At 44.1% G+C, this 26810-nt stretch overlaps 1 protein-coding gene across 1 annotated transcript in view; it reads left to right on the top strand.

The window, feature by feature from the left end:
- The window catches only part of LOC122945071 (probable S-adenosylmethionine-dependent methyltransferase CRG1), a 93725-nt gene extending 67535 nt beyond the window's left edge, over positions 1–26190 (top strand). Inside the window, exons 7-8 of the mRNA XM_044303908.1 lie at positions 14136–14273; positions 24733–26190. Coding sequence (XP_044159843.1) covers positions 14136–14273; positions 24733–24820 — 226 coding nt within the window. The 3' untranslated portion in view covers positions 24821–26190. The remainder of the gene's footprint in view (positions 1–14135; positions 14274–24732) is intronic.
- The last annotated feature ends 620 nt before the right edge of the window (positions 26191–26810 follow it).

Raw genomic sequence — 26810 nt, 5'->3', positions numbered from 1 at the left:
AGGCGCCATCTGTGCGCTTTCTGCAGAAGACTGGGTGGGAGATAATGTGAACGTGCTGGATCCACTGTCGGCCACCCAATTGACTAATGCCTGTACCTGCTCAGGCCTTACCATCCTTAGAACGGCATTGGGCCCCACCAAATATCGCTGTAAATTATGGCGGCTACTGGGACCTGAGGTAGTTGGTACACTAGGACGTGTGGCTGTGGCAGAACGGCCACGTCCTCTCCCAGCACCAGAGGGTCCACTAACACCACCACGACCATGTCCGCGTCCCTTACTAGATGTTTTCCTCATTGTTACCGTTCACCACAATAACAAATATTATTTGGCCCAATGTATTGGATTCAAATTCAGGCCTTTTTTTACAGACACCTAACACTATCTGGCTATCTATTTAGGTACCGTATTACACTAATAAAGGCACAGCAGTAACAACAGATTTAGCTGAATATAAATTTGAGGCCTAGTATTTAGGCGCTGGGTGACAGGTATACGTTTACACACAGAATTAGACTTGGAATTGCACAGTAGCGTGTGTGTGAAGTTATTGAGAATGACCCTATCTGCAACTTGAATCTTATATGCCCTTTTAGGGATAGATTTAAAGTAGGCCTGATGCAGCAGAAACCACTAAATTAGGAAATTGCTAAATTGGGAATTGTATTTCAACCCAGAACAAAAACTGTGCTTTGACGGACACTAAATAACTTGACCAGCCACAGCAATAACCACAGATTTAGATGAATGTAAATTTGAGGCCTAGTATTTAGGCGCTGGGTGACAGGTATACGTTTACAGACAGAATTAGACTTGGAAATACACAGTAGCGTGTGTGTGAAGTTATTGAGAATGACCCTATCTGCACCTTGAATCGTATATGCCCTTTTAATGAATAGATTTAAAGTAGCCCTGATGCAGCAGAAACCACTAATTTAGGAAATTGCTAAGTTGGGAATTGTAATTCAACCCTGAATCCTTTGCCAGACAGCAGACAGTATTACAATTGGCTGGCCACAGCTGAAACACCAGATTTAGGGTACTGCTATTTTTGGCAATTGTATTTCACCCCTCAAAAAAATAGCAAGCACAGCCAAGCCCCTGATGTAGGATATAGCCAAAAAATAACCACACTATTGAGGGTTAAATGCACTTGGTGACAGATTGACCCTAATGTAGGATATAGCCAAAAAATAACCACACTATTGAGGGTTAAATGCACTTGGTGACAGCTTGAACCTGATGTAGGATATAGCCAAAAAATAACCACACTATTGAGGGTTAAATGCACTTGGTGTGACAGCTTGAACCTGATGTAGGATATAGCCAAAAAATAACCACACTGTTGATGGTTAAATGCACTTGGTGACAGCTTGACCCTGATGTAGGATATAGCCAAAAAACAACCACACTATTGAGAGTTAAATGCACTTGGTGACAGGCTCAGCTTGCCCCTGATGTAGTATATGGCCAAAAAATAACCACACTATTGATGGTTAAATGCACTTGGTGTGACAGCTTGACCCTGATGTAGGATATAGCCAAAAAATAACCACACTATTGATGGTTAAATGTACTTGGTGGCAGCTTGTGCTGGCGCACCACAAGACACAAAATGGCCGCCGATCACCCCAGAAAAAAGTGAATGAAAAACGCTCTGGGCAGCCTAAAAACTGTGAGCAATTGAATAGCAGCAGTTCAATGATCCACAGCTGCAGATCGATCACTGAATGAAGTCTTTTGGAGGAGTTAATCACTGCCTAATCTCGCCCTAACGTCGCAGCTGCAACCTCTCCCTACACTGATCAGAGCAGAGTGACGTGCGGTGCTACGTGACTCCAGCTTAAATAGAGGCTGGGTCACATGCTGCACTGGCCAATCACAGCCATGCCAATAGTAGGCATGGCTGTGACGGCCTCTTGGGGCAAGTAGTATGACGCTTGTTGATTGGCTGCTTTGCAGCCTTTCAAAAAGCGCCAAGAAAGCGACGAACACAAAACCCAAACCCGGACTTTTACTAAAATGTTCGGGTCTGTGTCACGGACACCCCAGAATTCGGTACGAACCCGAACTATACAGTTCGGGTTCGCTCATCCCTATTTGTGGATAGTCATGGCTAAGACAAAGGAGCTCAGTGAGGACCTGCAGCTACACATTGTGGCTGCTCAGTCAGAAAAGGGCTACAATGCCATTTCTAAATGTTTTCATGTTCCAGTGGCTACAGTGCAAAGTATTTTTAAAAATACAAGATGTTCCACACTGTGGAAAATCTCAGATGACGTGGTCGGAAGCCAAAAGTGACACCTTAGCTGGCCAGGAATATAGTTAGAGAGGTGAAAAAGAATCCAAGGATCACCAGCAAGGCCATCCTGGTGAATATGGGCTCTGCTGGTGGCAATGTCTCAAGGCAGACAATCTAACGGACACTGCACAATGCAGACCAAGGAGGATGCCACTTCTCCAGATAAGGCACATAAAAACTCGCTTGGCCTTTGCAAAAGCTCATCTGGACAAAGAAGACGACTTCTTGTCTTCTGTGTTATGGTCAGATGAAACAAAAATTGAATTGTTTGGTCACAATGAGGTTTCCTTCATTTGGCGTAAAAAAGGAGAAGCCTTCAACCCAAAGAACACCATTCCCACTGTCAAACATGGTGGTGGGAACCTAATGCTTTTGGAATGTTTTTCAGCCAATGGACCAGGGAACCTAATCACAGTAAATGGCACCATGAAAAAAGAGCAATACATGAGGATTCTCAACGACAACATCAGACAGTCTGCAGAGAAACTTGGCCTTGGGCACCAGTGGACATTTCAGCATGACAATACCCCACAACACACAGCAAAAGTGGTGAAGAAATGGTTAGCAGACAACATTATCGTTTGGAGTGGCCCAGCCAAAGTCCAGACTTGAATCCAATTGAGAATCTGTGGAGGGAGCTAAAGATCAGGGTGATGGCAAGAAGATCCTCCAACCTGAAACATTTGGAGCTCACTGCTAAAGATGAATGGGCAAAAATACCTGTGGAGACATGCAAAAAGCTAGTCTGCAATTATAGGATGCGTTTGATTGCTGTAATAGCCAATGAAGGCTTTTCTATTGATTATGGAGAAGGGTATGAATAATTTTGGAATTGGACACTTTTTGCTCAAATGTAAATAAAAGCTGAGAATTTTTTTTTTCCACAATAATGCCTCTTGTACATCATCTTATTATCTTTTGGGAGACACCTATGTCATTTCCCATCAAAAAATTACTTGCTGGTTGAATAAAAGTAACTTTAATAAAAAAATTGCCAGGGGTATAAATAATTATGGGAAGCACTGTATGGATATATATATATCATTTTTTTTTTTTTTTTTTTGTGGGGGGGGGGGGGGATATCGAAGGTGCTGTCATGGGCTCATGGAAAAGTGATTACCGGTAAGTAATCTAAAATTTCCCCTATGCCCATGACAGCATCCTTCAGAGACGACTAGAATAGTACCTTGCTCAGGGTAGGACAACTGCCTAAGTCTAATCTGTAGTGGTGAAAGAAAGTACTCTGGGATTTCCAGGTAGTGAGCCTACAAATTTGCTCTAGAGATGCTTCAGCCCTTTCTGCCCAAGTAGTAGAAATGGATCTTGTAGAGTGAGCAAAATCCGAAAGGGGGCGATTCCCCTGATGAAGAATAGGCTATGGTGATGGCCCCTACTATCCATCTCGATAGTGTTCTGGAAGAAACTTTATGACCTCTATTTTTACCACCAAACTGTATAAAAAGCCTAGAGGATTTTTTTCATTGATTACTGATTCTCAAATATTCTGATCATCTTTTTACATCTAGACAGTGGAGCCTCCTCTCTTTCTCATTCTTTGGGTCCTGACACAAGGATGGAAGAATAATGGCTTGGGCCCTAAGAGACCACTCTAGGTAAAAAGAAGACAAAAACACAGAAATATAGTGGCAAATCTGGGGGAGCTGCTCAACCCCTAACACTGTAGCAAGGACCCCTTGCCATGCTGAGAGCTGTGAAGTGGTGCATGTGGGCTCCGATATCTTCCTGACAGGAATATATTGGCAAAAGTCTCAGCTTTTAATATCTGCATTTATGACTAGCCAGTATAGTCAGTGGCATATCCGTTTGGTGCATTTTTTCTGTGATTTATGATTATATTTTCATCCGCACAATGCTCCGTTTTGTGATGTAATCCAGCTCACAGCCAAGCTTCCACACAACCGCCTAGCAGGACAACTAGTGCAATGTGAACAAAGCCAGACTGTAAGCCACACCCATATCAGACCATGTGATGGAGGCTACCAGGTGCAAAGGAGAGTGTTTAAATGCCAGGTAAAGGCACATACACTACATATAAAACAAGACAAAAACACAGAAATATAGTGGCAAATCTGGGGGAGCTGCTCAACCCCTAACACTGTAGCGTGTTTTTCATTGGGGGAGCAGCCCCACCGCATGTGGACCGCAGCAAACGACTATCCCCAGCAAAAAATATTTTGCATACGGTGGAGGATGTCGGCGCGGTCCACATGCACCACAAAGGCATCCTACACAAAACGGAGCATTGTGCGGATGAAAATATAATCATAAATCACAGAAAAAATGCACCAAACGGATATGCCACTGACTATACTGGCTAGTCATAAATGCAGATATTAAAAGCTGAGACTTTTGCCAATATATTCCTGTCAGGAAGATATCGGAGCCCACATGCACCACTTCACGGCTCTCAGCATGGCAAGGGGTCCTACCACTACGCTACCTATGGTGTGAACAAGGTCTGAAGGTGATGTAATCCAGCTCACAGCCAAGCTTCCACACAACCGCCTAGCAGGACAACTAGTGCAATGTGAACAAAGCCAGACTGTGAGCCACACCCATATCAGACCATGTGATGGAGGCTACCAGGTGCAAAGGAGAGTGTTTAAATGCCAGGTAAAGGCACATACACTACATATAAAACAAGACAAAAACACAGAAATATAGTGGCAAATCTGGGGGAGCTGCTCAACCCCTAACACTGTAGCGTGTTTTTCATTGGGGGAGCAGCCCCACCGCATGTGGACCGCAGCAAACGACTATCCCCAGCAAAAAATATTTTGCATACGGTGGAGGATGTCGGCGCGGTCCACATGCACCACAAAGGCATCCTACACAAAACGGAGCATTGTGCGGATGAAAATATAATCATAAATCACAGAAAAAATGCACCAAACGGATATGCCACTGACTATACTGGCTAGTCATAAATGCAGATATTAAAAGCTGAGACTTTTGCCAATATATTCCTGTCAGGAAGATATCGGAGCCCACATGCACCACTTCACGGCTCTCAGCATGGCAAGGGGTCCTACCACAAACTTGGCTGTGAGCTGGATTACATCACCTTCAGACCTTGTTCACACCATAGGTAGCGTAGTGGTAGGACCCCTTGCCATGCTGAGAGCTGTGAAGTGGTGCATGTGGGCTCCGATATCTTCCTGACAGGAATATATTGGCAAAAGTCTCAGCTTTTAATATCTGCATTTATGACTAGCCAGTATAGTCAGTGGCATATCCGTTTGGTGCATTTTTTCTGTGATTTATGATTATATTTTCATCCGCACAATGCTCCGTTTTGTGTAGGATGCCTTTGTGGTGCATGTGGACCGCGCCGACATCCTCCACCGTATGCAAAATATTTTTTGCTGGGGATAGTCGTTTGCTGCGGTCCACATGCGGTGGGGCTGCTCCCCCAATGAAAAACACGCTACAGTGTTAGGGGTTGAGCAGCTCCCCCAGATTTGCCACTATATTTCTGTGTTTTTGTCTTGTTTTATATGTAGTGTATGTGCCTTTACCTGGCATTTAAACACTCTCCTTTGCACCTGGTAGCCTCCATCACATGGTCTGATATGGGTGTGGCTCACAGTCTGGCTTTGTTCACATTGCACTAGTTGTCCTGCTAGGCGGTTGTGTGGAAGCTTGGCTGTGAGCTGGATTACATCACCTTTAGACCTTGTTCACACCATAGGTAGCGTAGTGGTAGGACCCCTTGCCATGCTGAGAGCCGTGAAGTGGTGCATGTGGGCTCCGATATCTTCCTGACAGGAATATATTGGCAAAAGTCTCAGCTTTTAATATCTGCATTTATGACTAGCCAGTATAGTCAGTGGCATATCCGTTTGGTGCATTTTTTCTGTGATTTATGATTATATTTTCATCCGCACAATGCTCCGTTTTGTGTAGGATGCCTTTGTGGTGCATGTGGACCGCGCCGACATCCTCCACCGTATGCAAAATATTTTTTGCTGGGGATAGTCGTTTGCTGCAGTCCACATGCGGTGGGGCTGCTCCCCCAATGAAAAACACGCTACAGTGTTAGGGGTTGAGCAGCTCCCCCAGATTTGCCACTATATTTCTGTGTTTTTAAAAAGAAGGGATCTGGCTAAATGAGCACTCTGTCTTCCAGGATGTTAGTATAAGGGCAAAAGGCCGAAATTTCGCCAAAACGCCTGGCTGAGGTAATCGCCACCAAAAAAGCTGTTTTGAAAAACAAAATTTAAATAGGTAGATCCTGCAAAGGCTCAAAAGGAGGTTCCATCAATCTAGATAAAACTAGATTACTGTCCCGGGTGGGGAACTGAGGATCTGACCACAGGCTTAATCCTACTAGTTGCTTTAAGGCCTCTTTTACACGGGCGTGATAGATTGGCTCCGGATGCGTTCAGGATGCATTCAGTGAAACACACACCATTTTGCAAACAAGTTCAGTCATTTTTCTTTGCAATTTCTTTCAGTTGTTCAGTTTTTTCCTGTGCGGGTGCAATGCGTTTTGATGCGTTTTTCACGTGCGTGATACAAAACGTCACCCATTGCACCCACGCGCGAAAACTCGCTCATGTGAAAGTTTAAGCACCATTCTCCTTGATCTAATTGGTTTCTGCTTGGAAAGTCTGCCACCTTGTTCTCTACCTCCCTTTAAATGTACAGCTTTGATAAAGGGAAGGTAAGGAATGACCAGAGAGAAAAAGTCTGCGGTTAAGGACAGCGTTTTTTGATTTGGTTCCTCCCCTGACAGACCTCCCCCTGACAATAAGCGCCCCACTCAGACTGGCAACCGTAGTGATGGATATATGCTCCTGGGGATCCCAATGTAGACCCTGAGACAGATTTGCAGGTTTTAGCCACCAGGTTAGAGATTGAATCACCTGAGGGGTCAGGGAAAGTGGGGCGTCTAATGGGGATAGAGATCCTGGCCACTCTTTTAGAATCTACCACCGAAGAGACCTGGAGTGAAAAAGGGCCCAATTGACCACAGGTATTGTGGAGGTCATTCTGCCCAATACTGTCACCCAATGTCTGATGGTTCGATTCTTGGAGGTTAGAAGGGACCAGACATCTTCTTTTATTTAGGATACTTTGTGTTGAGGAAGAAAACAACACTGGGTTACTGAATCCAGGATTAGACCCAGAAACACATATTTTTGGGACGGTTTCAGATTTGACTTCCCCCAGTTTATTTACCATCCTAGTTTTGTCAGGATTTCTATTAATTCCAGAAGATGAGAGGTTAGCAGCTCTCCGGATTCCGCCACCACCAGGAGGTCATCCAAATAAGGGATGACCAGAACATCTCTTTCTTTTATGTGGGCCATAACCTCTGTCATTACTTTTGTAAAGAGTCTGGGGGCCTGGGATATTCCAAACGGAAGCGCTTTGTATTGGAAGTGATGAATTTGACCTTCCATGGATACTGACCTTCTGAGATATTTCTGGAAATCTGTATGAATTGGAATGTGATAGTAAGTGTCTTTTAGGTCTATGGTGGCCATGACGGAGTCTTTGTAGAGATGCTTTATTGTGAACTGTACAGATTCCATGTAGAATTTTTTGTATTTCAGAAAATGATTTAAGTCCCTCAGATTCATCATCATCCTGAATGACCCGTCCAGTATGGGTACCAGAAAAAGGGATGAATAAAAACCCCTGCCCTTTTCCGAGTTTTGAACAGGAACTATCACCCTTTTTTCTATTATAGAAAATAGTTCTTGTCTTAGAGCCAGGTTTCTTGCAGAATTTTGAACTATATTTGTAATTTTTAATCTTTCTTCTTTCTGGTGGGGGGAGGCAAACACTAGACGGACCCCTTCTTTTATGATGCCTAATATCCACGGGCTTAACGAGATCTTTTCCCAAGCCTGAATAAATAGAGAAAGTCTTCCCCCCCCCCCCCACTGGCCAGAGACCATAATTGCTGACTGTCATTGGATCTTGAAGCAGACTGAGTGTTAAAGAGGAATCCCTTATTTTTTCTATTTTTGTTTTCTTGTTGAAAATTCTGCCTTCTGTCTGTGTAAGTTTTTTTGTTCCTGTGGAATTTTTTTTGTTTTCTTGGAGGTCTAGAAACAGGAAAATGATATTTATTATCAGATGCCTTTTCTAAATGGTCATTCAAAACAGGCCCAAAGAGAAAATCTCCCTGGCTTGGGATAGAGCAAAGTTTATTCTTTGAACCTGTGTCACCTGACCATCCTTTAAGCCAATTAGCTCTTCTCGCATAGAGCAGCTGACTTGACACTTATCTTTAAGGCATCTGCAGAAGCATCAGAAAAAAAGTCCACTGCCTTAAGGATGGTAGGAAATACTTCTAGTAATTGGTCCCTAGGGGTTTTATCTTGAATATGGGACTCCAGCTCTTGTAGCCATAATTTTAACGACCTGGCAGTAGAGACAGTAGCAATATTTGGTTTAAATGCTTGGGTTGAGGCTTCCCATGCTTTTTTTAAGGTATACCTTTACACGTCTGTCCATAGGATCTTTTAAACTACCAAGATCCTCAAAAGATAAGGCCGCCATCTTTTGACATTTTGGCGATAGGAGCGTAAAATCTAGGAGGCTTATCCCAACAGGAGGACTGTCCCTTATCAAAAGGGTATTTTCTTTTTACATTCTTGGGAATAAAGAATTTATCAGGCTTATTCTATTCTCTTTGAATTAAAGAGGTTGTCCGGGTTCAGAGCTGAACCTGGACATACCCTTATTTTCACCCCGGCAGCATCCCTGAGCCTAGCATCGGAACATGCCCTGCGTGATTTTGTTTTCAATAACACACTGCCTGGCGGGAACTTCCGCCCGGCAGTGTGTTCGGTGACGCCACCGGCTCTGAGGGGCGGGCTTTAGCTCTGCCCTAGCCATTTTACTGGCTAGGGCAGAGCTAAATCCCGCCCATCAGTGAGGTTCCTGTCAGCCCCATGGAGAGCCCCGGTAAGTCACCGGAACTCCTAAAAATGCCTTTGCCCTGTGCAATTTAGCGCAGGGCAAAGGAGAGCATCAGAGCATGAACTGCTCCGATGCTCATGTCAGGGGGGCTGCCGGGGTGAACATGGAGGGATGTCCGGGTTCAGCTCTGAACCCGGACAACCCTTTTAAACATTTTATGTTTTAATTTAAAGGGAAAACTCTTGAGCTTTTGTGCCCCAGGTCACCAAACATTATGTCCTGGACAGATTAGGTGTGCCGAGGTAAATACAATTCTGGTTACTCACTGTTATGTCGTCCCTGGGCAGGCCTGCACAAGTGATAAGGAGAACGGCACAAGAATTCTCTGGGGCACACTCTAGTGTAAGGGACACAGGCCAGATGGTGGTTCGAGGTGCCCTTGATGGTCTGTATTAATGTGCCTATGGCAAGGTCCCTTGTAGTCGTGACACCAGTACCTTTTATGGTGGTACATCCATTTACTGTAGTGTTAACTGAGGAATTGGAGACTGAGACAAGGATGGTGCAAACCAACTTAGAATCTTTACTTAACGTTGCTCCTGGTAACGGTTACATCCAAGTATAAAACAGTCTCTTGTACATCCAGATATGAAATACAGTCTTTCACGCATACGGGGGTAGGGTATTGTAAGTCCTCAGATAAAACAGGCTCTTTGTCTTATATAAATATGAAAGCTACTGCTTCAGACTAGGCTTTTGAAGAATAAAAAGACTTAGGGCTGTTTCACACGAGCGGATGCTGTGCGTGACATCCGCTGCGTGAATGACAGCCAAGACCCAATGCGAACAGCAGAAGCATGGAGCATTAACATGATTGATAATGCTCCGCACCTCTCTGTGACCTCTTTACTATGAAATCACAGTTAGATAAAGTTGTCACTGTGATTTCGTAGTAAAGAGATCACTGAGGCACGGAGCATTATCAATCATGTTAATGCTCCATGCTTTTGCTGTCCGCATTGGGTCTTGGCTGTCATTCACGCAGCGGATGTCACGCACAGCATCCGCTCGTGTGAAACAGCCCTTAGGCTGGTATTAACCCTCGCCTTATTCTAACCTGAATTAAAGGTGGTTTTCAGAATCCTTGAACATCTATTTCCAGTGCTTTTCTGACAGTTGGCCTACCTGTCCTCAGGATTTAAACTGGAGGTGTGGATGCCGGAAGCTGTTTCCTACACCTAATTGCAAAGGTGCCTGAGTACATCCGTTTGCTATCCTTTGACTTGAATAAAATATACTAGTCCCCTTGAATACTTGCTGTTTGCAACTTGCCACTGGTCACCTCGGAGGAGCAAGCTATAGAAGTAGATTTCTCACCTCTAGGCTGAATCTTGTAGGCTTTAACCCTGGACTGTGGAGTCAACAGGGAGAGAGCAGAGAGGTAGGAGGCCTCCCTCCAGCAGGCAGCTACATCATGGCTGCACACTGACTAAACTAGTCTAAACTCTGCCTAACTGGGTCTGGGCTAAGCTATATATACACTGTAACGCTGCCCCATCTAGTGGAGAAACTAGTGTAGTGCACCCTAACTAGGCCTGTATAAAGGATCTTACACATAGAATCACAAAGTAAGAATCTAAATTGGGACCTCATTCCCCTTTTATAGCCCTTTTCACTACCCATTCCAGGCCTCTCCCTTTGTTCCATGAACTATTCTTGCTGCTGCGTTTTATAACTTATGCCATCAGGGTCGGATTGAGATTACAAAACATCCCTGGCACACAAAATAGATATAATAGATGCAGTGTGTACAGACGTATAGCATATACAGCAGTGTACAGTTATGTGAGGTACTCAGTATAATATGTGCAGTGTGTACAGGTATATAGTATATACAGCAGTGTACTGATATGTGAGGTACGGGGTATAATATATGCAGTGTGTACAGATATATAATATATACAGTAGCATATGTGAGGTACGAGGTATAATGGATGCAGTGTGTACAGGTATATAGTAAATACAGCAAGGTATTGACAGCTCGTACCTCACATATCAGTACACTGCTGTATATACAATATATCTGTACACACTGCATCTATTATACCTCGTACCTCACATATTAGTACACTGCTGTATATACTATATATCTGTACATATTGCATCTATAATACTGTGTAATATATTCAGTGTATGTATGTGTGTGGGTGTGTGTGTGTTTATATATATATATATATATATATATATATATATATATATTTATATTTATATTGTGGGGGTTAGCTCTTCTCCGGGGGACATTCTCACAGATACGGCTTCAGGACACCAGGTTTCAAGTCCAAACAGTGCATTTTTTTGCGCCTCGGCAAACCAAACATAAATAATACAAAATAAAAACCTGCCCGGCTGGGCTCTAACTAAACATGAAGTTCCTGACTCACCTAAGTCACAGTTCATACCACGTGAACCCATGCGGCTTTGTCAGCCAATGTCCCACAGCCCTCTGGCTGTACAGAGTCCAATACGCCCGCTGTCTCCAGTTCAGTGTTTCTTGTGGGGGATTGGGGCTTAGTAGTCCGCCTGACTATAGCCCTGCGACCCTCCCAGGCGTCTCTTCGTCACCCAACTCCAGGCTATCTCCCAGCCTTGTGGTCCCTCAGCCTTGCCCAGCTGAGAGCACACTGACAGAGCCTCCAGGCCTCTATCCACAGGTAACACACTCCCCCCTTGCTGACACTCTGGGAGGTGCTTTATACCAGACTGAGTACCTCCAGCTGGTCTCACCTGTGGTGGAATAGGGGCGTGGATCACACTATCCACCCCTTCCTTGCCTCCAACCTGGGTGAGAGCTGTCACTGTCTCACAATATATATACAGAGCAGTGTATTGATGTGAGACATACAAGGTATAATACTGTAGATGCAGTGTTTACAGAAATATGTGGTCAGTTATGCATTATGGTCACTGTGTGTGTGAGGTACATGAGGTAGTGGTCACGTCTGAAGTATTATACATATGAGTGAGCAATGAGTAAAAATAGGGCATGGGGGAAGGGGTAAATGACCTCCTCTTACGACTCCATTCCAGTCTGTATGGATCAATGCAGAGCTGATTGTGAACTTCTAATACTTGCTGTTAGGGGTTGAAGGACCTGTGGTGATTTAATCACAGGTCCTGGCAGATGTACCTTTCAAACCTAAGAACTACACCATTTTTGGTGCAGTTCCTTTGCTAGATTCTGCAGGACCTGTGATGTTGAAGATGATGTCATCACAGGTCCTGGCAGATGCACTGTCCTAACCTGGGAACTACACTTTACACTATGCAGTTCCCTTACAGGACCTGTGATGACATAATCAAAGGTCCTTTAGCTTTTCAAAGATAGACAGGAGCAATTAGGGGGTGGGGCCTCTCCTCCACTTCGGGCCCATCTTTCTCACGGGCCCCATAGCAGCTGCGTGGTCTGCCTATATGGTAGGTACACCACTGCATGGGAGAATATGACATGAGATGAAGTACAGCATACAGGCATAATATATGACAATAAAACACAATTAAACTAGTTTGCGGTGCCCACGATCACAAGTGGGACACTGCAGTAGCTCTAATAGCTTTCAATAGGGATTCCGTATCCTCAGGGAAAAAAGAGATCTGCTCATGGCTTCTTTATCTGAAGATGAGCTTGAATTTTCCAGGATTTCTCCCTGCTCATTCTCGTCTGAAGAGTCCGAATCGGATATTATGGTAGCGTGACTCTGTTTGCCCGAGGCAGAGGAAGGGATGCATTTCTTAAACATTTTGATTGAATCTGAAACTTCAGATTTAACAATATCTTTGATACTTTGAAGTAAAGATGGGGATTCCTCTTCTACCACTTTGTTCACACAATACTGACACAGTAACTTAGACCAAGAAGGGGCGAGCTTTTTCTTGCACACAGCACATTCCCTCCCTTTGGATTTAGTGGTAGATTTCCTGGGGCCCTCTTTGATATTCTACAATTAAAACAAGAGAATAATCCCCATTAGATCTGATAGAGGAAAAATAAAATTTGGGGATTGACCCCCTTACCCCACCAGGAATACTGGTCTGGCATCATGAGTCTCCTGGTTAGCAGCACGCTGGGTACTCATCATCCATGATAGTGGGCAAGGATCGAGAGTTTTCCATTAAAGATCCTCTGAAGGGTTTAAATACCAATTCGGTCAGGTCCCTGCCGTTGCACCCATGCGACCTCAGTAGGAGCTTCCTTCTCCTACTTCCGGAACGCACTCCGCGTGCTTTCCAAGTACCGCAACAACTTTCAGTTCGCGCACAGGGCATGCAAATTAATCAAATCTTCCCCCCGCCTCTGTAAGTTTTTAAGTTTTGAGACAGGGAGAAAAGCAGAGTAAAGGCTCTTGAACACTGCCAGGAGGAACCGGCGTGTCAGCATCCCCTCTCGGTTATGCTGGGACTGCCCAGGAACACTGGCCCGATAAACTATCTAGGACCCAGAAGGATGAATCCCAGTCTTAGTAGGCGGCTCCTAGAGTAGACTTATGCCGCACCAGGTAACCTCCATAATAAAGTGCCTGCGGGGCTCCTGCAGCCTAATCCAGCTCTCCACAGAACGTCCTATCTATAGGACAGGAAACAGAAAACTGGTGGTATGGTCGACGTATCACTCCTTAAGTGCTCTCCATGAAGGTTCCTGTTTCCTGTCCTGGATGGAGGCGGTCTCTCAATGGTGCTGTTATGGGCGTAAGGGAAATAAGCCCTCATACAGCTATGTGAACTGAAATATAAAATAGTTATGTCTCAAGGAAGATGGGGAAGAAAAATTAAAACACAAAAATGAAAAAACCTCCGCTAGTGAAACGGTTAAATTCTTTTTTTTTTTTCATTTTTACTAAGATAAACTATATTATAAGCATATATTTTTCTCTTACAGGATCACAGATATACCAGATACTGTTCAGCTGTCCATTCCTGAATTTATTGGATTTATCCAGTCGATTTACATGTATCAGACATTCATGGAGAAAGATGTGAAAGGAGCAAAACATTTCCTTACCCAGACTGAAAAAAGGTGCAGTATAAATACACGGTTCTTTGCTTATAACATTTTATAGATTCAATGACAATTTGCCTGCCAATCCATATTAGTATTGAGGTGGTTAGGTCCCCTTAGGCCCCTTTTACACGGGCGAGTTCTCTGCGCCGGTGCAATGCGTGACGTGAACGCATTGCACCCCCACTGAATCCTGACACATTCATTTCAATGGGGCTGTGTACATGAGCGATGTGGTAAGCGCGGTCACGTCAGCGCAGGTCCTGCAAAAAAAAGAAAGAAGACTACAATGGATGCGCGATTAAGAGGATGAGGTGAGCCATTTTTTGTATTATTTTTTTAACCCTCAAGGGACATTTTACTTAGCATTCTGTATTATAGATTGCTTTTATTTTCCATTATAACATCTATCGAACACCGAACCCAAACCTGAACTTCAGTGAAGAAGTCCGGGTTCGGGTCTGGGTGCCACATTCAGTTTTTTATCACTCACGTGCAAAACGCACTTAAACGCTTTGCACTCGTGCGGAAAAAGCTAAACAACGCAATCGCAGAAAAAACTGACTGAAATTGCATGACGCCCACGAGAAAGGGGAGGATATATTTGGCCCTGAGCGATATGCATGGCTCCGCACTCTAGGCTACTGGAAGGAATCAGACAGACACAGTTGTAACTTAACCGAAGTGGCTTTCACTTTACTGATGTGGGGTAACAGGCATGGGGGTACAACAGTCTTTGACAGGCCACAGGCTTAGTGGTTACAATCTCCATGAAGACAGAGGCTTAGTTACAGGCAACAGAATAAATTGGTACACTGTCTCTAAGAGGCAGCAGATATATTACTGTCCTTTAAGAAGTAAAAATTCTCTCTCCCTGGGCAACAATACTTTGGCTCATGTTTCCTCAGAGTGGCAGCAATGTACATTACATTATCACAACATATACCTTTCCAAGTGGCACAGCATCACACAGTCTCTAAGGCTGCTTTCACACTTGCATATTTGCCTGATCCGGCAGGAATAAGCAAAAACGCTTCCGTGTTTGAGAATAAAAGATTGTATTATCTTTAAATTAGCAATGACAGATCCGCCATTAAAACCATTGTAAGTCAATGGGTGCCAGATACGTTTTGTATTGTGTGTCATGCTGGATCAGTTTTGCTCCGCATCCCATACTGAACAGGTATGGAAAGGCAACCAAATGGAACGGAATGCATTCTGGTTCATTTTGTTCTGTTCAGTTCAGTTTTGTCTCAATTGACAATGAATGGGGACAAAACCTAAGAGTTTTTTATCCAGTATTGAGATCCTCTGCCGATACTCTGCCAAAAGAAAAACCTTACAGGCACTTCCATGTTGCAGTATCTCACTTCACAACCACTGAACACACACTCATCTATCGCGTTATCTCTGCCTTACGAAACACACAGCTCAAGATGTCTCACTCTGCAGCAGATGCGTGTATCTCTGCAACACATACTATTGGTGACAGCCTGGCAGGTCTCTGACCTGTCTCGTCATAGGCTTCTTTCAGGATCTCAAAGAAAGAAGATTCCAGCTCAACTACAGTTCAGACACAGCGCCCTCCTGTGCACGGAACTTGCCACACATGCAAGGAGGATGTACAGACTAAGCAGCTTCTCTGCCTGTCAAAGCAAGCTTCAAGCCCTCTGTGATATTCTGCTTCCATTGCCCTAGCAAATCCCTGAGGTTTTCAACCTTTTTTTCCAGTAGCAACTGTCACAGACCTTCCCGCAACAAGTGGCAGGAGATCTGTGAGACTGGCAACATGTGATTTGATCTGACATGTTTTCCGTTTGGATCAAATGACGTCTGTGTTGTTTCTGGTGCTTGCCACACATTCTTTCCCCAGGTGTGGCTATTAGGGTAATTTAACCGTCTCTATTTATAGTTGCTTCTCCCACAATGCTGTATTGGTTTATAGCTTCTGTTTGGACCTTTGGATACATTGTGGTTGGATCTCAGCTGAGTTCATGGTGCTTCCATTGCTCCTTTGAAGTTAAGTATTTCCTTTCCCTTTAGTATTTTGTTTGGGTTCTGTGTGTTGCAATTCCCTATTGTTTGTATTAGGCCTGAAGGAGACTCCTATTTGTTCTTCCTTTTGGATGAACAGGTAGTCTTGTCCCTGCCATTAGTAACAGGGTCCTATAGGGCTTGATAGGACTCTAGGTATTCCTGCGTATAAACTCACCTACCTTTTGGGGTCTGTTCATACTGGTAGTCAGTCAGGATTTGTGTTAGGGTTTTCACTAGGAGGTGTTCATTTTCCTTCCTTAGTTCTCAGGTCTGATTCCCTGTTACCCTCCTTCCCTCCTATGCTCGGTGTGGTGTTTCCTTCTACACCGAAGCTTTACATTATATACCGCCAAAACCGTCATTTTATTGTTTGTTTTGTGTGCAGCCATGGATCCTATTGCTGCACTGGCAGGTCAGCAGCAAGGGCTATCTTTGGAGTTAGCTCAACCGTCTCCAGATGCAGAGATCACAGGCTGTTGGTCATAGTGGTAGTGGAGGAGACCAGGCCTAAAATTGCCCTCCCAGACAGATTTTCTGGGGGACGTGATAATTTCATTTTGTTTAGGGAGGCGTGCAAACTGTATTTTAGGCTATTTCCACACTCATCTGGGGATGAGCATCAGATAGTTGATGTGGTCATTTCGTTGCTTAAGGGGGATGCTCAATCATGGGCTTTTTCTTTGCAGTCTCTCCGGTCAGTAGATTATTTTTTCGAAGCTTTGAGTCTTATCTATGATGATCCGGATTGGATCTCTCTAGCCGAAACCAAGCTGCGCGGCCTTCGTTAGGGTGATTGTTCCTTTGAGATTTATTGCTGTGACTTTAGGAGGTGGGCTACGGATACGGAGTGGAACGATCCTGCTCTCCGTAGCCAGTTTTGTCAAGGGTTATCAGAGAGGCTGAAGGACGCTTTGGCCTTTTTCTTGAAACCCCAGGGTCTCTGGAGGCTGCTATGTCTCTTGCTATACACATTGCTAGATGCCTTGAATGGGTCCATAATCTATCTGCACCACCAAAAAGTAGTGTATGCACTTTTTCTTTGCGGTGCAGAGACACGGAGATAAACCCCACGGAAGCACTCTGTAGTGTTTCCGTGGGGTTCCGTGCCTTCGATTCCGCACAGGACCTTTCGGATTGTGGACCCATTCAAGTGAATGGGCCTGCATCCGTGATGTGGGGTGCACACAGGCAGTGCCTGTATTTTGTGGACCCACTGTTTGGGGGTGGCAATAGGTGCACGGCCAGGTAGCGGCCTTGTGTATAAGCCTTTATTCACATGTCAGTGTTTGGTTCGTGATTTCCATCAGTGATTGTGAGCCAAATCCAGGTGCAAGTCTAAACACAGAACAGGTGCAGATTTTTCCCTTATATCTTATGTCTGTGGAGGCTCCAATCCTGGTTTTGGCTCACAATCACTGATGGAAATCACCGACCAAACACTGATGTGTGAATGAAGCCTTAGGCCTTATGCACATGGCCGTTGTGCGGCCGTTCTGTGCATTGGGGACCGCAATGCACGGACAACATCCGTGCGGCAACCGGAACGGATCGAGACCCATTCAACTTGAATGGGTTCATGATCCGTCCGCACTGCAAAAAAATAGAGCATGTTCTATTTATTTGCAGTGCGGAGGCACGGACAGAAACACCACAGAAGCACTTGTAACACCCCAGAGTTGTGTTACTACACGCCTCTATCCCACTACTGTCTTCTAAGAGCTTTGATATTGTCATCTGATATGATTTTTCTCATGTTTTCACAACTGTGCATTTAAAACTATGTTAAATGTAAATTTCCTTGTAATTTTTTATGTTCACCAGCAGATGGCAGCGTCATTGGTATAGATAGTCTTAATGTTATGGCCGTTCAGAGTGGAACAATCCTGTTCTATTCTGCCCCCCTGCTGAGGAGAAATGGAGGTTTCCATCTTCCTGCAGCAAGGGAGGAAAAAAACTGTTAGAACCAGTTCTAGATTCCCCTGCATAGGGAAGACAGCAAGGACCAAGTCTCGTTCTGAGACTTGATCAAATTCCCAGTCTGAGCCCTGCAGCTCAACTGGATGACAAAAAGCAGAAAGTTACAGACAACCTCCAGTTCCAGGAAGAAAGCATCCCCTGAGAATATGGCTCAATTTACACACCCGCAATTACGTTCGGCATTTTGCGGAACAGAATTGCGGACCCATTCATTTCTATGATCCGGAAATGCAGACCCGCACTTCCAGGTCCGCATTTCCGTTAGAACATGGACTATTCTTGTCAGCAATTGGACCTAATCTATTAGGGCCTGAGATGTGCGGTCCACCAAATGTGGAACGCACATTGCCGGTGTTCGTGTTCTGCAGATCCGTGGATCTGCAAAACACACACGGATGTGTGAATGGACCCTATATCTGTGAGTCAAGTCCAGAGACCTAGGAGAAGCCATTCCTCCTCAGCTAGTTTGTCTTTACAAAGCAGAAGGTACAGTTCAAAGCAGAAGCATTTATTCCTGCCAATTATTGCCAAAACCTGCTGTGACCAAAGACCAAAGCTGCATCCTGTTTGGATACAAGTTATCTTCAGTAAAGAAAAGTTTGAACTTCATCTAAAGGTGTCACAGTCCTTACCTCTGGCTGTGACCTTCTGTCTATGCTCTCGCTGCAGTTCTGTTCCTGTGTGTTGTTTGTGGTTCTTTATGGGTTAACTCCCCTGTGTGCCTATTAGGAGTTAATCCTCTGTCTGCTCCATGGGTGTGGCCTCTCTGCTGCACTCATGGAATCTGTATATAAGGCTGATTTTCCCTCAGTTCTAGGTCAGCTCTCCTGGTGTGTGTTGTCTTGTCCTGCTCCTAGTTTGTACTCACTCTCCCATGCTGCTGACCCATGGGATCCGTGTCTGTATGTGCTTTGTGGGTTTCCTACTTATTCATTGCCATCCTCTTTCCTGTGTTTCTGTTATCTGTTCTGCCAGTTGTGTTTGAGTCACCTTGTGTGTATTCATATGTCTCTGTTCAGCAAGCCCTTGCTGCAGAGTGCTATGGGCAAGGCCACGCAGTATACCACTGGTGGAGCTAGTCCTTCTCTGCTCATTGCCAATCCTGTTTCCTTGAGTGAACTCCTGCTTGTGTTTTTAGTTGCCTGTTTGTTATGTTTGCCTATGTACCGTCGGTATCTTCTGGTACCTGTTGTCACTGTCTAGCTCACGCTCCAGAGTGGACCCTGGCAACTCCCTGCGGCAAAGCCTAACCCTACCATCTGGGGCCCTAGTGAATACCAGGAGTTGCTTAGTCACGCCCCTCTGGAGTATTACTAGACGGTGGCGCAGTGGGGATTTTCCTCCCACTGTGCAGACGGTACATAGAGCTCTCAATTTCCCTGTGTTTCCCTCCTTGGATTCTGTTTGTACAATACTCTTGTGTGTCTGTACCTGATTTTTATTTGTTTTTTGCTTGACGACGCGGAGGTCTCTGTTGGGACCTCTAACTCGTGACAAAAGGTCTGAATATCATTTCTGCTGCAAAATTCCTCTATTACTCCTCATATCACTACACTCAAATTTATTGCAAGTGAGCCAGGAGTCCAGGCCACTGCACACTCCGTAGTTTTTCCGTGGGGTTCCATGCCTCTGTTCTGCTTATATCTCTGCTCTTTCTGACTTCAGTTGTAAACAGTGGAGGTGTTATCAGTGATTTATTACCTTCCATGTATTAGTGTATATACATAGCTCTTTCTCAGACTGCTGTACATGGGGGTGGTCTTAAGTTTGCACTTAACAGACATGTATGTACAGTATGTATAAATTACAAGTTTACAAGCTTTCCCTGCGAAATAAATGAGCCCTCACACAACTCAGTTTGCAGAAAAGTTTAAATGTTCTGAATTATATTATTTAGTGTTTGTAATTTAATCACCCTGAACCACCAGAGATACTACCTATTAACCCATAATCATCCTAGACCACCATGGATAATATTAATATTTATTACTTAATCACTGTAGACAACCAGAGCTACTAGGTTAATCACTAACTTACTGTAGGTCACTAGGGATATTACAAGAATACATGTAGGAATTTCTAACCCCTAAACAACCATATTTAAACTTGTGTATTCTTCTAGATAACAACCTAGAAGAATATATGGTTGAAAATAACACACAGAATCATAGGTAAATGACGGGAACTAAGTGTTGTAGGTCATGTAAAAAGGATATAATCTAGTAATGGAGTGGATGACAGATGGGTAGTATACATGTAAATAGCGGATGTATGAAAACAAGCATTAAATGGGTTCTGAAGTTCTTTTAAACGGATGATCTATCCGCTGGATAGATCATCAACATCTGATCGGCGGGGGTACGACACCCAGGACCCCCGCCAATCAGCTGTTTGAGAAGGCAGCGGCGCTCAAGTAGCACCGTGGCCTTCTCTTGGTAACTCTCAGGCCCAGTGACGTCACAACTAGTATCCCTGGCCTGGGCAGGACTAAGCTCTGCTCACTTGAATGGAGCTTAGGCGCGCCCAGGCCAGTGATACCAGTCGTGACAGCAAGAAGGCTGCGGCGCTGCTGCTTCTCAAAACAGCTGATTGGCAGGAGTCCCCGGTGTCAGATCCCCGCCGACCAGATGCTGATGATCTATCCAGATGATAGATCATCAGCTTAAAAGAACTGCAGAACCCCTTTAATGGAGCAATATTGAACTGGCCATATCTAAATTCAAGCCAGCAAATCAGCTGGGACAATACAAAGTAACAAATCCCAAACTCAGCAACACAACTACACATTCCAGAAAACACACTAGACTCCGTGGAAGTTCAGATGACAGAATATATAGAAAGCACTAGACTTTGTAAAATTATGGATCCAAATATACTGTATAGAAAACACAAAAAAACTGGATTAGCATAACAGAATCTGGGAGGAAATGCACATGGCAAACACTATACCCGACAACCAGACTGAAGTGAGGCTCGGATATAAATGGGCTCAAGAATCAGCACTCTACCATAATGAATTAGGCAAGGATAGATGATAACCAAATCCAGATTCAAATGCAAGGCCATTACATAACAACTAAATATAATGGCAAGGCAGTTGTGCAGGAGCAGGCAGCCCATATAGAGAACAGACTTTTTTTTAGCAACCCCATGTAACCCATCGCTCTATATGCAGTAGTCAATGAACTACTGTGTATCGAGATCCATGCCTGCTCCGATCACAGGTGTAATGTGATCCCCATGAATCTGCAAAAGCTGCTGTGGTTAAGCAGACCCAGATCAGATGTACAGCCCTGTACAACCTCTGAGGGCTGTAGTCCCCTAGTATATGGGGCTGTTATATCAGGCAAAAAATTAAATGTTAAATGCCCCCCAAAGGTCTTAGATAACATTATGGGGGATACAAAGTGTAAAAAAATAAATAAAAAAAATAAAAAAAAAAATAGATAAAAATTGTCCACCAAATTCCACACCAAAGCTTCTACTGCTGCCCCCAGTGACCATAAACCATAAATCCCATATTTTAAATCTACTGTTATGGCAAAGGGATATTAATTATTGTTGCACATTGTGGAATTATTTTTCTGTGAATAAAAAAATTCAAACATAGTACTAAAATAAAAATGACTATAAAATAAATCCCCAGATAACACTGAAAAAGGAAAAGGCACAAATGTTATGAAACATAACCGAAAAGAAAAACTTTATGGGTTTCAGAGACAAATGTATTAAAAAAAAGACTATACAGGACTCATAATAGAACAGGACTAACAGAACAGTACTATCCTTTTCTGTAAGGCCTCATGCACACGACAGTTTTTTTTCACGGCCCGCAAAAACGGGGTCCGTGGGTCCGTGATCCGTGACCGTTTTTTCGTCCGTGGGTCTTCCTTGATTTTTGGAGGATCCACGGACATGAAAAAAAAGTCGTTTTGGCGTCCGCCTGGCCGTGCGGAGCCAAACGGATCCGTCCTGAATTACAATGCAAGTCAATGGGGACGGATCCGTTTGACGTTGACACAATATGGTGCAATTGCAAACGGATCCGTCCTCATTGACTTTCAATGTAAAGTCAGGAGTCCCTTTACTTTCACACTTGTGTTCATAATGCAGACGGTGGCTCCGTTCAGAGCAGATCCGTCTGCATTATATTGTTAAAACATTTCTAAAGTGTGAAAATAGCCTCAGACGGATCCGTCCAGACTTTACATTGAAAGTCAATGGGGGACGGATCCGTTTGAAAATTGAGCCACAGTGTGTCATCTTCAAACGGATCCGTCCCCATTGACTTACATTATAAGTCTGGACGGATCCGCTTGCCTCCGCACGGCCAGGCGGACACCCGAACATAACTTGAAGCGTCCCCATCACCATGGGAACTCCTCTATGTTAGAATATACTGTCGGATATGAGCTACATCGTGAAACTCATTTCCGACAGTATATTCTAACACAGAGGCGTTCCCATGGTGATGGGGACGCTTCAGGTTAGAATACACTGAAAAACTGTGTACATGACTGCCCCCTGCTGCCTGGCAGCACCCGATCTCTTACAGGGGGCCGTGATCAGCACAATTAACTCCTCAGGTGCCGCACTGTAAGAGATCAGGGCTGCCAGGCAGCAGGGGGCAGCCCCCCCCCCTCCCCAGTTTGAATATCGTTGGTGGCACAGTGTGCGCCCACCATCGGGCCCCCCCCTTCCTCCCTCTATAGTTAAAAATCGTTGGTGGCACAGTGTGCGCCCACCATCACCCCCCCTTCCTCCCTCTATAGTTAAAAATCGTTGGTGGCACAGTGTGCGCCCACCATGGCCCCCCCCTTCCTCCCTGTATAGTTAAAAATCGTTGGTGGCACAGTGTGCGCCCACAATCGGCCCCCCCTCTCCCTATAGTAGTAACAACCATTGGTGGCAGTGTGCGGCCTCCCATTCCCCCCCCCCCCCATCATTGGTGGCAGCGGAGTTCCGATCGGAGTCCCAGTTTAATCGCTGGGGCTCCGATCGGTAACCATGGCAACCAGGAAGCTACTGCATCCCTGGTTGCCATGGTTACTTAGCAATAGTACAATTGTAGAAGATTCATACTTACCTGCTTGCTGCTGCGATGTCTGTGACCGGCCGGGAGCTCCACCTACTGGTAAGTGAAAGGTCTGTGCGGCGCATTGCTAAAGAACTGTCACTTACCAGTAGGAGGAGCTCCCGGCCGGTCACAGACATCGCAGCAGCAAGCAGGTAAGTATGAATCTTCTACTGTGGTGGGGGCGGGGGGGGGGGAATGGGAGGCCGCACACTGCCACCAATGGTTGTTACTACTATAGGGAGAGGGGGGCCGATGGTGGGCGCACACTGTGCCACCAACGATTTTTAACTATAGAGGGAGGAAGGGGGGGGGCGATGGTGGGCGCACACTGTGCCACCAACGATTTTTAACTATAGAGGGAGGAAGGGGGGGGGCGATGGTGGGCGCACACTGTGCCACCAACGATTTTTAACTATAGAGGGAGGAAGGGGGGGGATGGTGGGCGCACACTGTGCCACCAACGATATTGAAACTGGGGAAGGGGGGGGTGGGGGGTCTGCCCCCTGCTGCCGGGCAGCCCTGATCTCTTACAGGGGAATATGATAGTACAATTAACCCCTTTAGGTGCCGCACCTGAAGGGGTTAATTGTGCTATCATATCCCCCTGTAAGAGATCGGGTGCTGCCAGGCAGCAGGGGGCAGTCTTGTACAAAGTTTGCAGTGTATTCTAACTAGAAGCGTCCCCATCACCATGGGAACGCTTCTGTGTTAGAATATACTGTCGGAAATGAGTTTTCACGAAGTGAAAACTTAGATCAGAAAAAGCTTTTATGCAGACGGATCTTCGGATCCGTCTGTATGAAAGCAACCTACGACCACGGATCACGGACACGGATGCCAATCTTGTGTGCATCCGTGTTCTTTCACGGACCCATTGACTTGAATGGGTCCGTGAACCGTTGTCCGTCAAAAAAATAGGACAGGTCATATTTTTTTGACGGACAGGATACACGGATCACGGCCTCGGCTGCAAAACGGTGCATTTTCCGATTTTTCCACGGACCCATTGAAAGTCAATGGGTCCGCGAAAAAAAACGGAAAACGGCACAACGGCCACGGATGCACACAACGGTCGTGTGCATGAGGCCTTATGCAGACAATAATAGGACATGTTCTATTTTTTTGCGGAACGGAAATACAGAAACGGAATGCACATGGAGTAACTTCCGTTTTTTTTGCTGACCCATTGAATTGAATGGTTCTGTATACGGTCCGCAAAAAAAGTGGAACGGACACGGAAAGAAAATACGTTCGTGTGCATGAGGCCTTGTAATGAAATGTGTTTTTTGCAACAGAAGATCTATTTCATAGTAGAAAGCTTAACAAGCACATATAAGATACTTACGTAATTTCTATGATGTTGCTGAATTAATCTTATCATTACAGATGCCGAGAGATACTTGGAGAAGAGGCTGATTCTGTCCGTCTGAATATGCATTTGAAACACTATTGTGCCCTTGCTTGCAAACACTAAGATGACGACCTACTGAATCTATATATTCAAATCATGAAGTCTTCTTTTTTCTTCTACTTGTTTCTTATACTGAACAAAGCTAATGTGATTAAAATCATTTCATTGAAGGGAATCTGTCAGCAGTTTTAACCTATATGGGGGCTGGGGAAACAGTACAAACATAACTTTTGTGGAGCTTTTATTAGCAATATAAACTTTTATTCTGCCAATTTCTGCTCCTGCAAGAGCCCAGGAGGAGGTGCTTCATTGTGAAGTGCTCTATGCATTGAGCTCTGCCCATCAACTCTGACTGTCAGCTGTAGTAGATGGGAGAACAGTGAGACAACTTACTAAAGAGAGCGCTTTACAGTGAACCACCAACTCCTGGGCACTTGCAGGAGGAGTGCCTGGCAGAATAAAAGTAAATACACTACTCCTGATAACAAAAGATATTTGTCCTGCTCACTTCCTACCTAGTGCTGTCAGTCATTTTCCAAGGCCAGAACTTTTTACTGTCACAGAAAAGGGGATCAGGGCTCTCTCCCTGTTTTTTAGAACGATTAGAATATAGATATAGATAGTATGGATAGATAGAGTAGGACAAGGGTAGGTGGAACAGGTGGCCACCTAAGGCACCAGTGGAATAAGAACAATGTATCCTTTTTTAATAAAATAAAAAAATTAAAGATTTTTGAAGGATTGAGATGAAGCCAAATACGAAATGGATGGCTATAAATGGATATAGATACATTGTACAGAGGCCACTTGGTCCTACACTGAGGACTGTACATGTGTAAAATGTATGGGAGGAAACTATGAAGTATGTATTGGAAATAAGAATGGTACAAACTGTGGAAAACAAGTCATTCAATTAAGGAATGTGTATCCTACATCTGTGATGGCCAACATTACAGATCAAGCATGGAGTGGGCAGATCCCTGTTTGGGCACCAGAGAAGCTGTACCACTACTGCTACATAACAGAAACAGTAGCATAAAATATAATTAACATCATACTCTAAATTACAGTGCAGGAGAAAGCTAATGTGGTCCAAGGGGGAGACGTTGCGGGTGGCAACCTGTTCCTAACAGAAAAGGGGAGCGGAGCCAAACTAAACATATATATGTGTGTGTGTGTACATATTTTTATATATATATATATATATATATATATATATATACAGTATATATATATATATATATATATATATAAAATTAGACATCATTATACTGCATTTTACTTTAACAACCAATAAATGCTTAGTGGGATCAGCGGCTGAAACAATCTGGTAGTGGGACCCATTACTAGTAGGGATGAGAGTTATACATAGAATACTACTACTTTTAATTCTATTACTTCTATTGTTTTCATTTTTTTATTTCCATTATTGTCCTCTTTGTGGAAAAAACTGCATGCATAATAAATATATTATTTGTTTACAATTTTCTCAGTTATTTGTAATGTCATAATGCAAAACAACAATGACCACTGTATATGAATATAAATTATATTACAAAATATCCCAAAAACATTTTGCTACCTATATTGCCTTCCCAAAGCCATTTTTATTTTTCTATTCACATAGCCTTGTGAGAGATTGCTATTTGCGGGACAAGTTGTAATTTCTAATGGCACCATTTACTACTGCATACAATGTAGTGGGAAGATGGTACAAATTACAAGTGGGGTGGAATTGGAAATAAAAATCAGTTTTATGGCTTTTGTTTTTATAACATACCTTTAAACAGTAAAACTGACCTGTCTTCTTAATTGTCTAGGTCAGTATGGTTACAGTGACACCACATTTACGGTATATAATTTCTTGTGTTTTAATACTGAAAAAAATAAAACTTCACCATATTCGGACCCTCAACTTCTTTACAGTTACATCTGCAGAGCTGTGTGAGGGCTCATTTATTTGAGGGGTGAGCTGTACTTTTTTTGATACCATGTTCAAGTGTGTGACATTTTGATCACTTTTTTAATTAATTATTTGTGGTAGATGAAGTGA

The sequence above is a fragment of the Bufo gargarizans genome, chromosome 8 (genome assembly GCF_014858855.1).
Source record: "Bufo gargarizans isolate SCDJY-AF-19 chromosome 8, ASM1485885v1, whole genome shotgun sequence".
Classification (NCBI taxonomy): Eukaryota; Metazoa; Chordata; class Amphibia; order Anura; family Bufonidae; genus Bufo; species Bufo gargarizans.
This window is presented reverse-complemented; position numbering and strand designations above follow the sequence as displayed.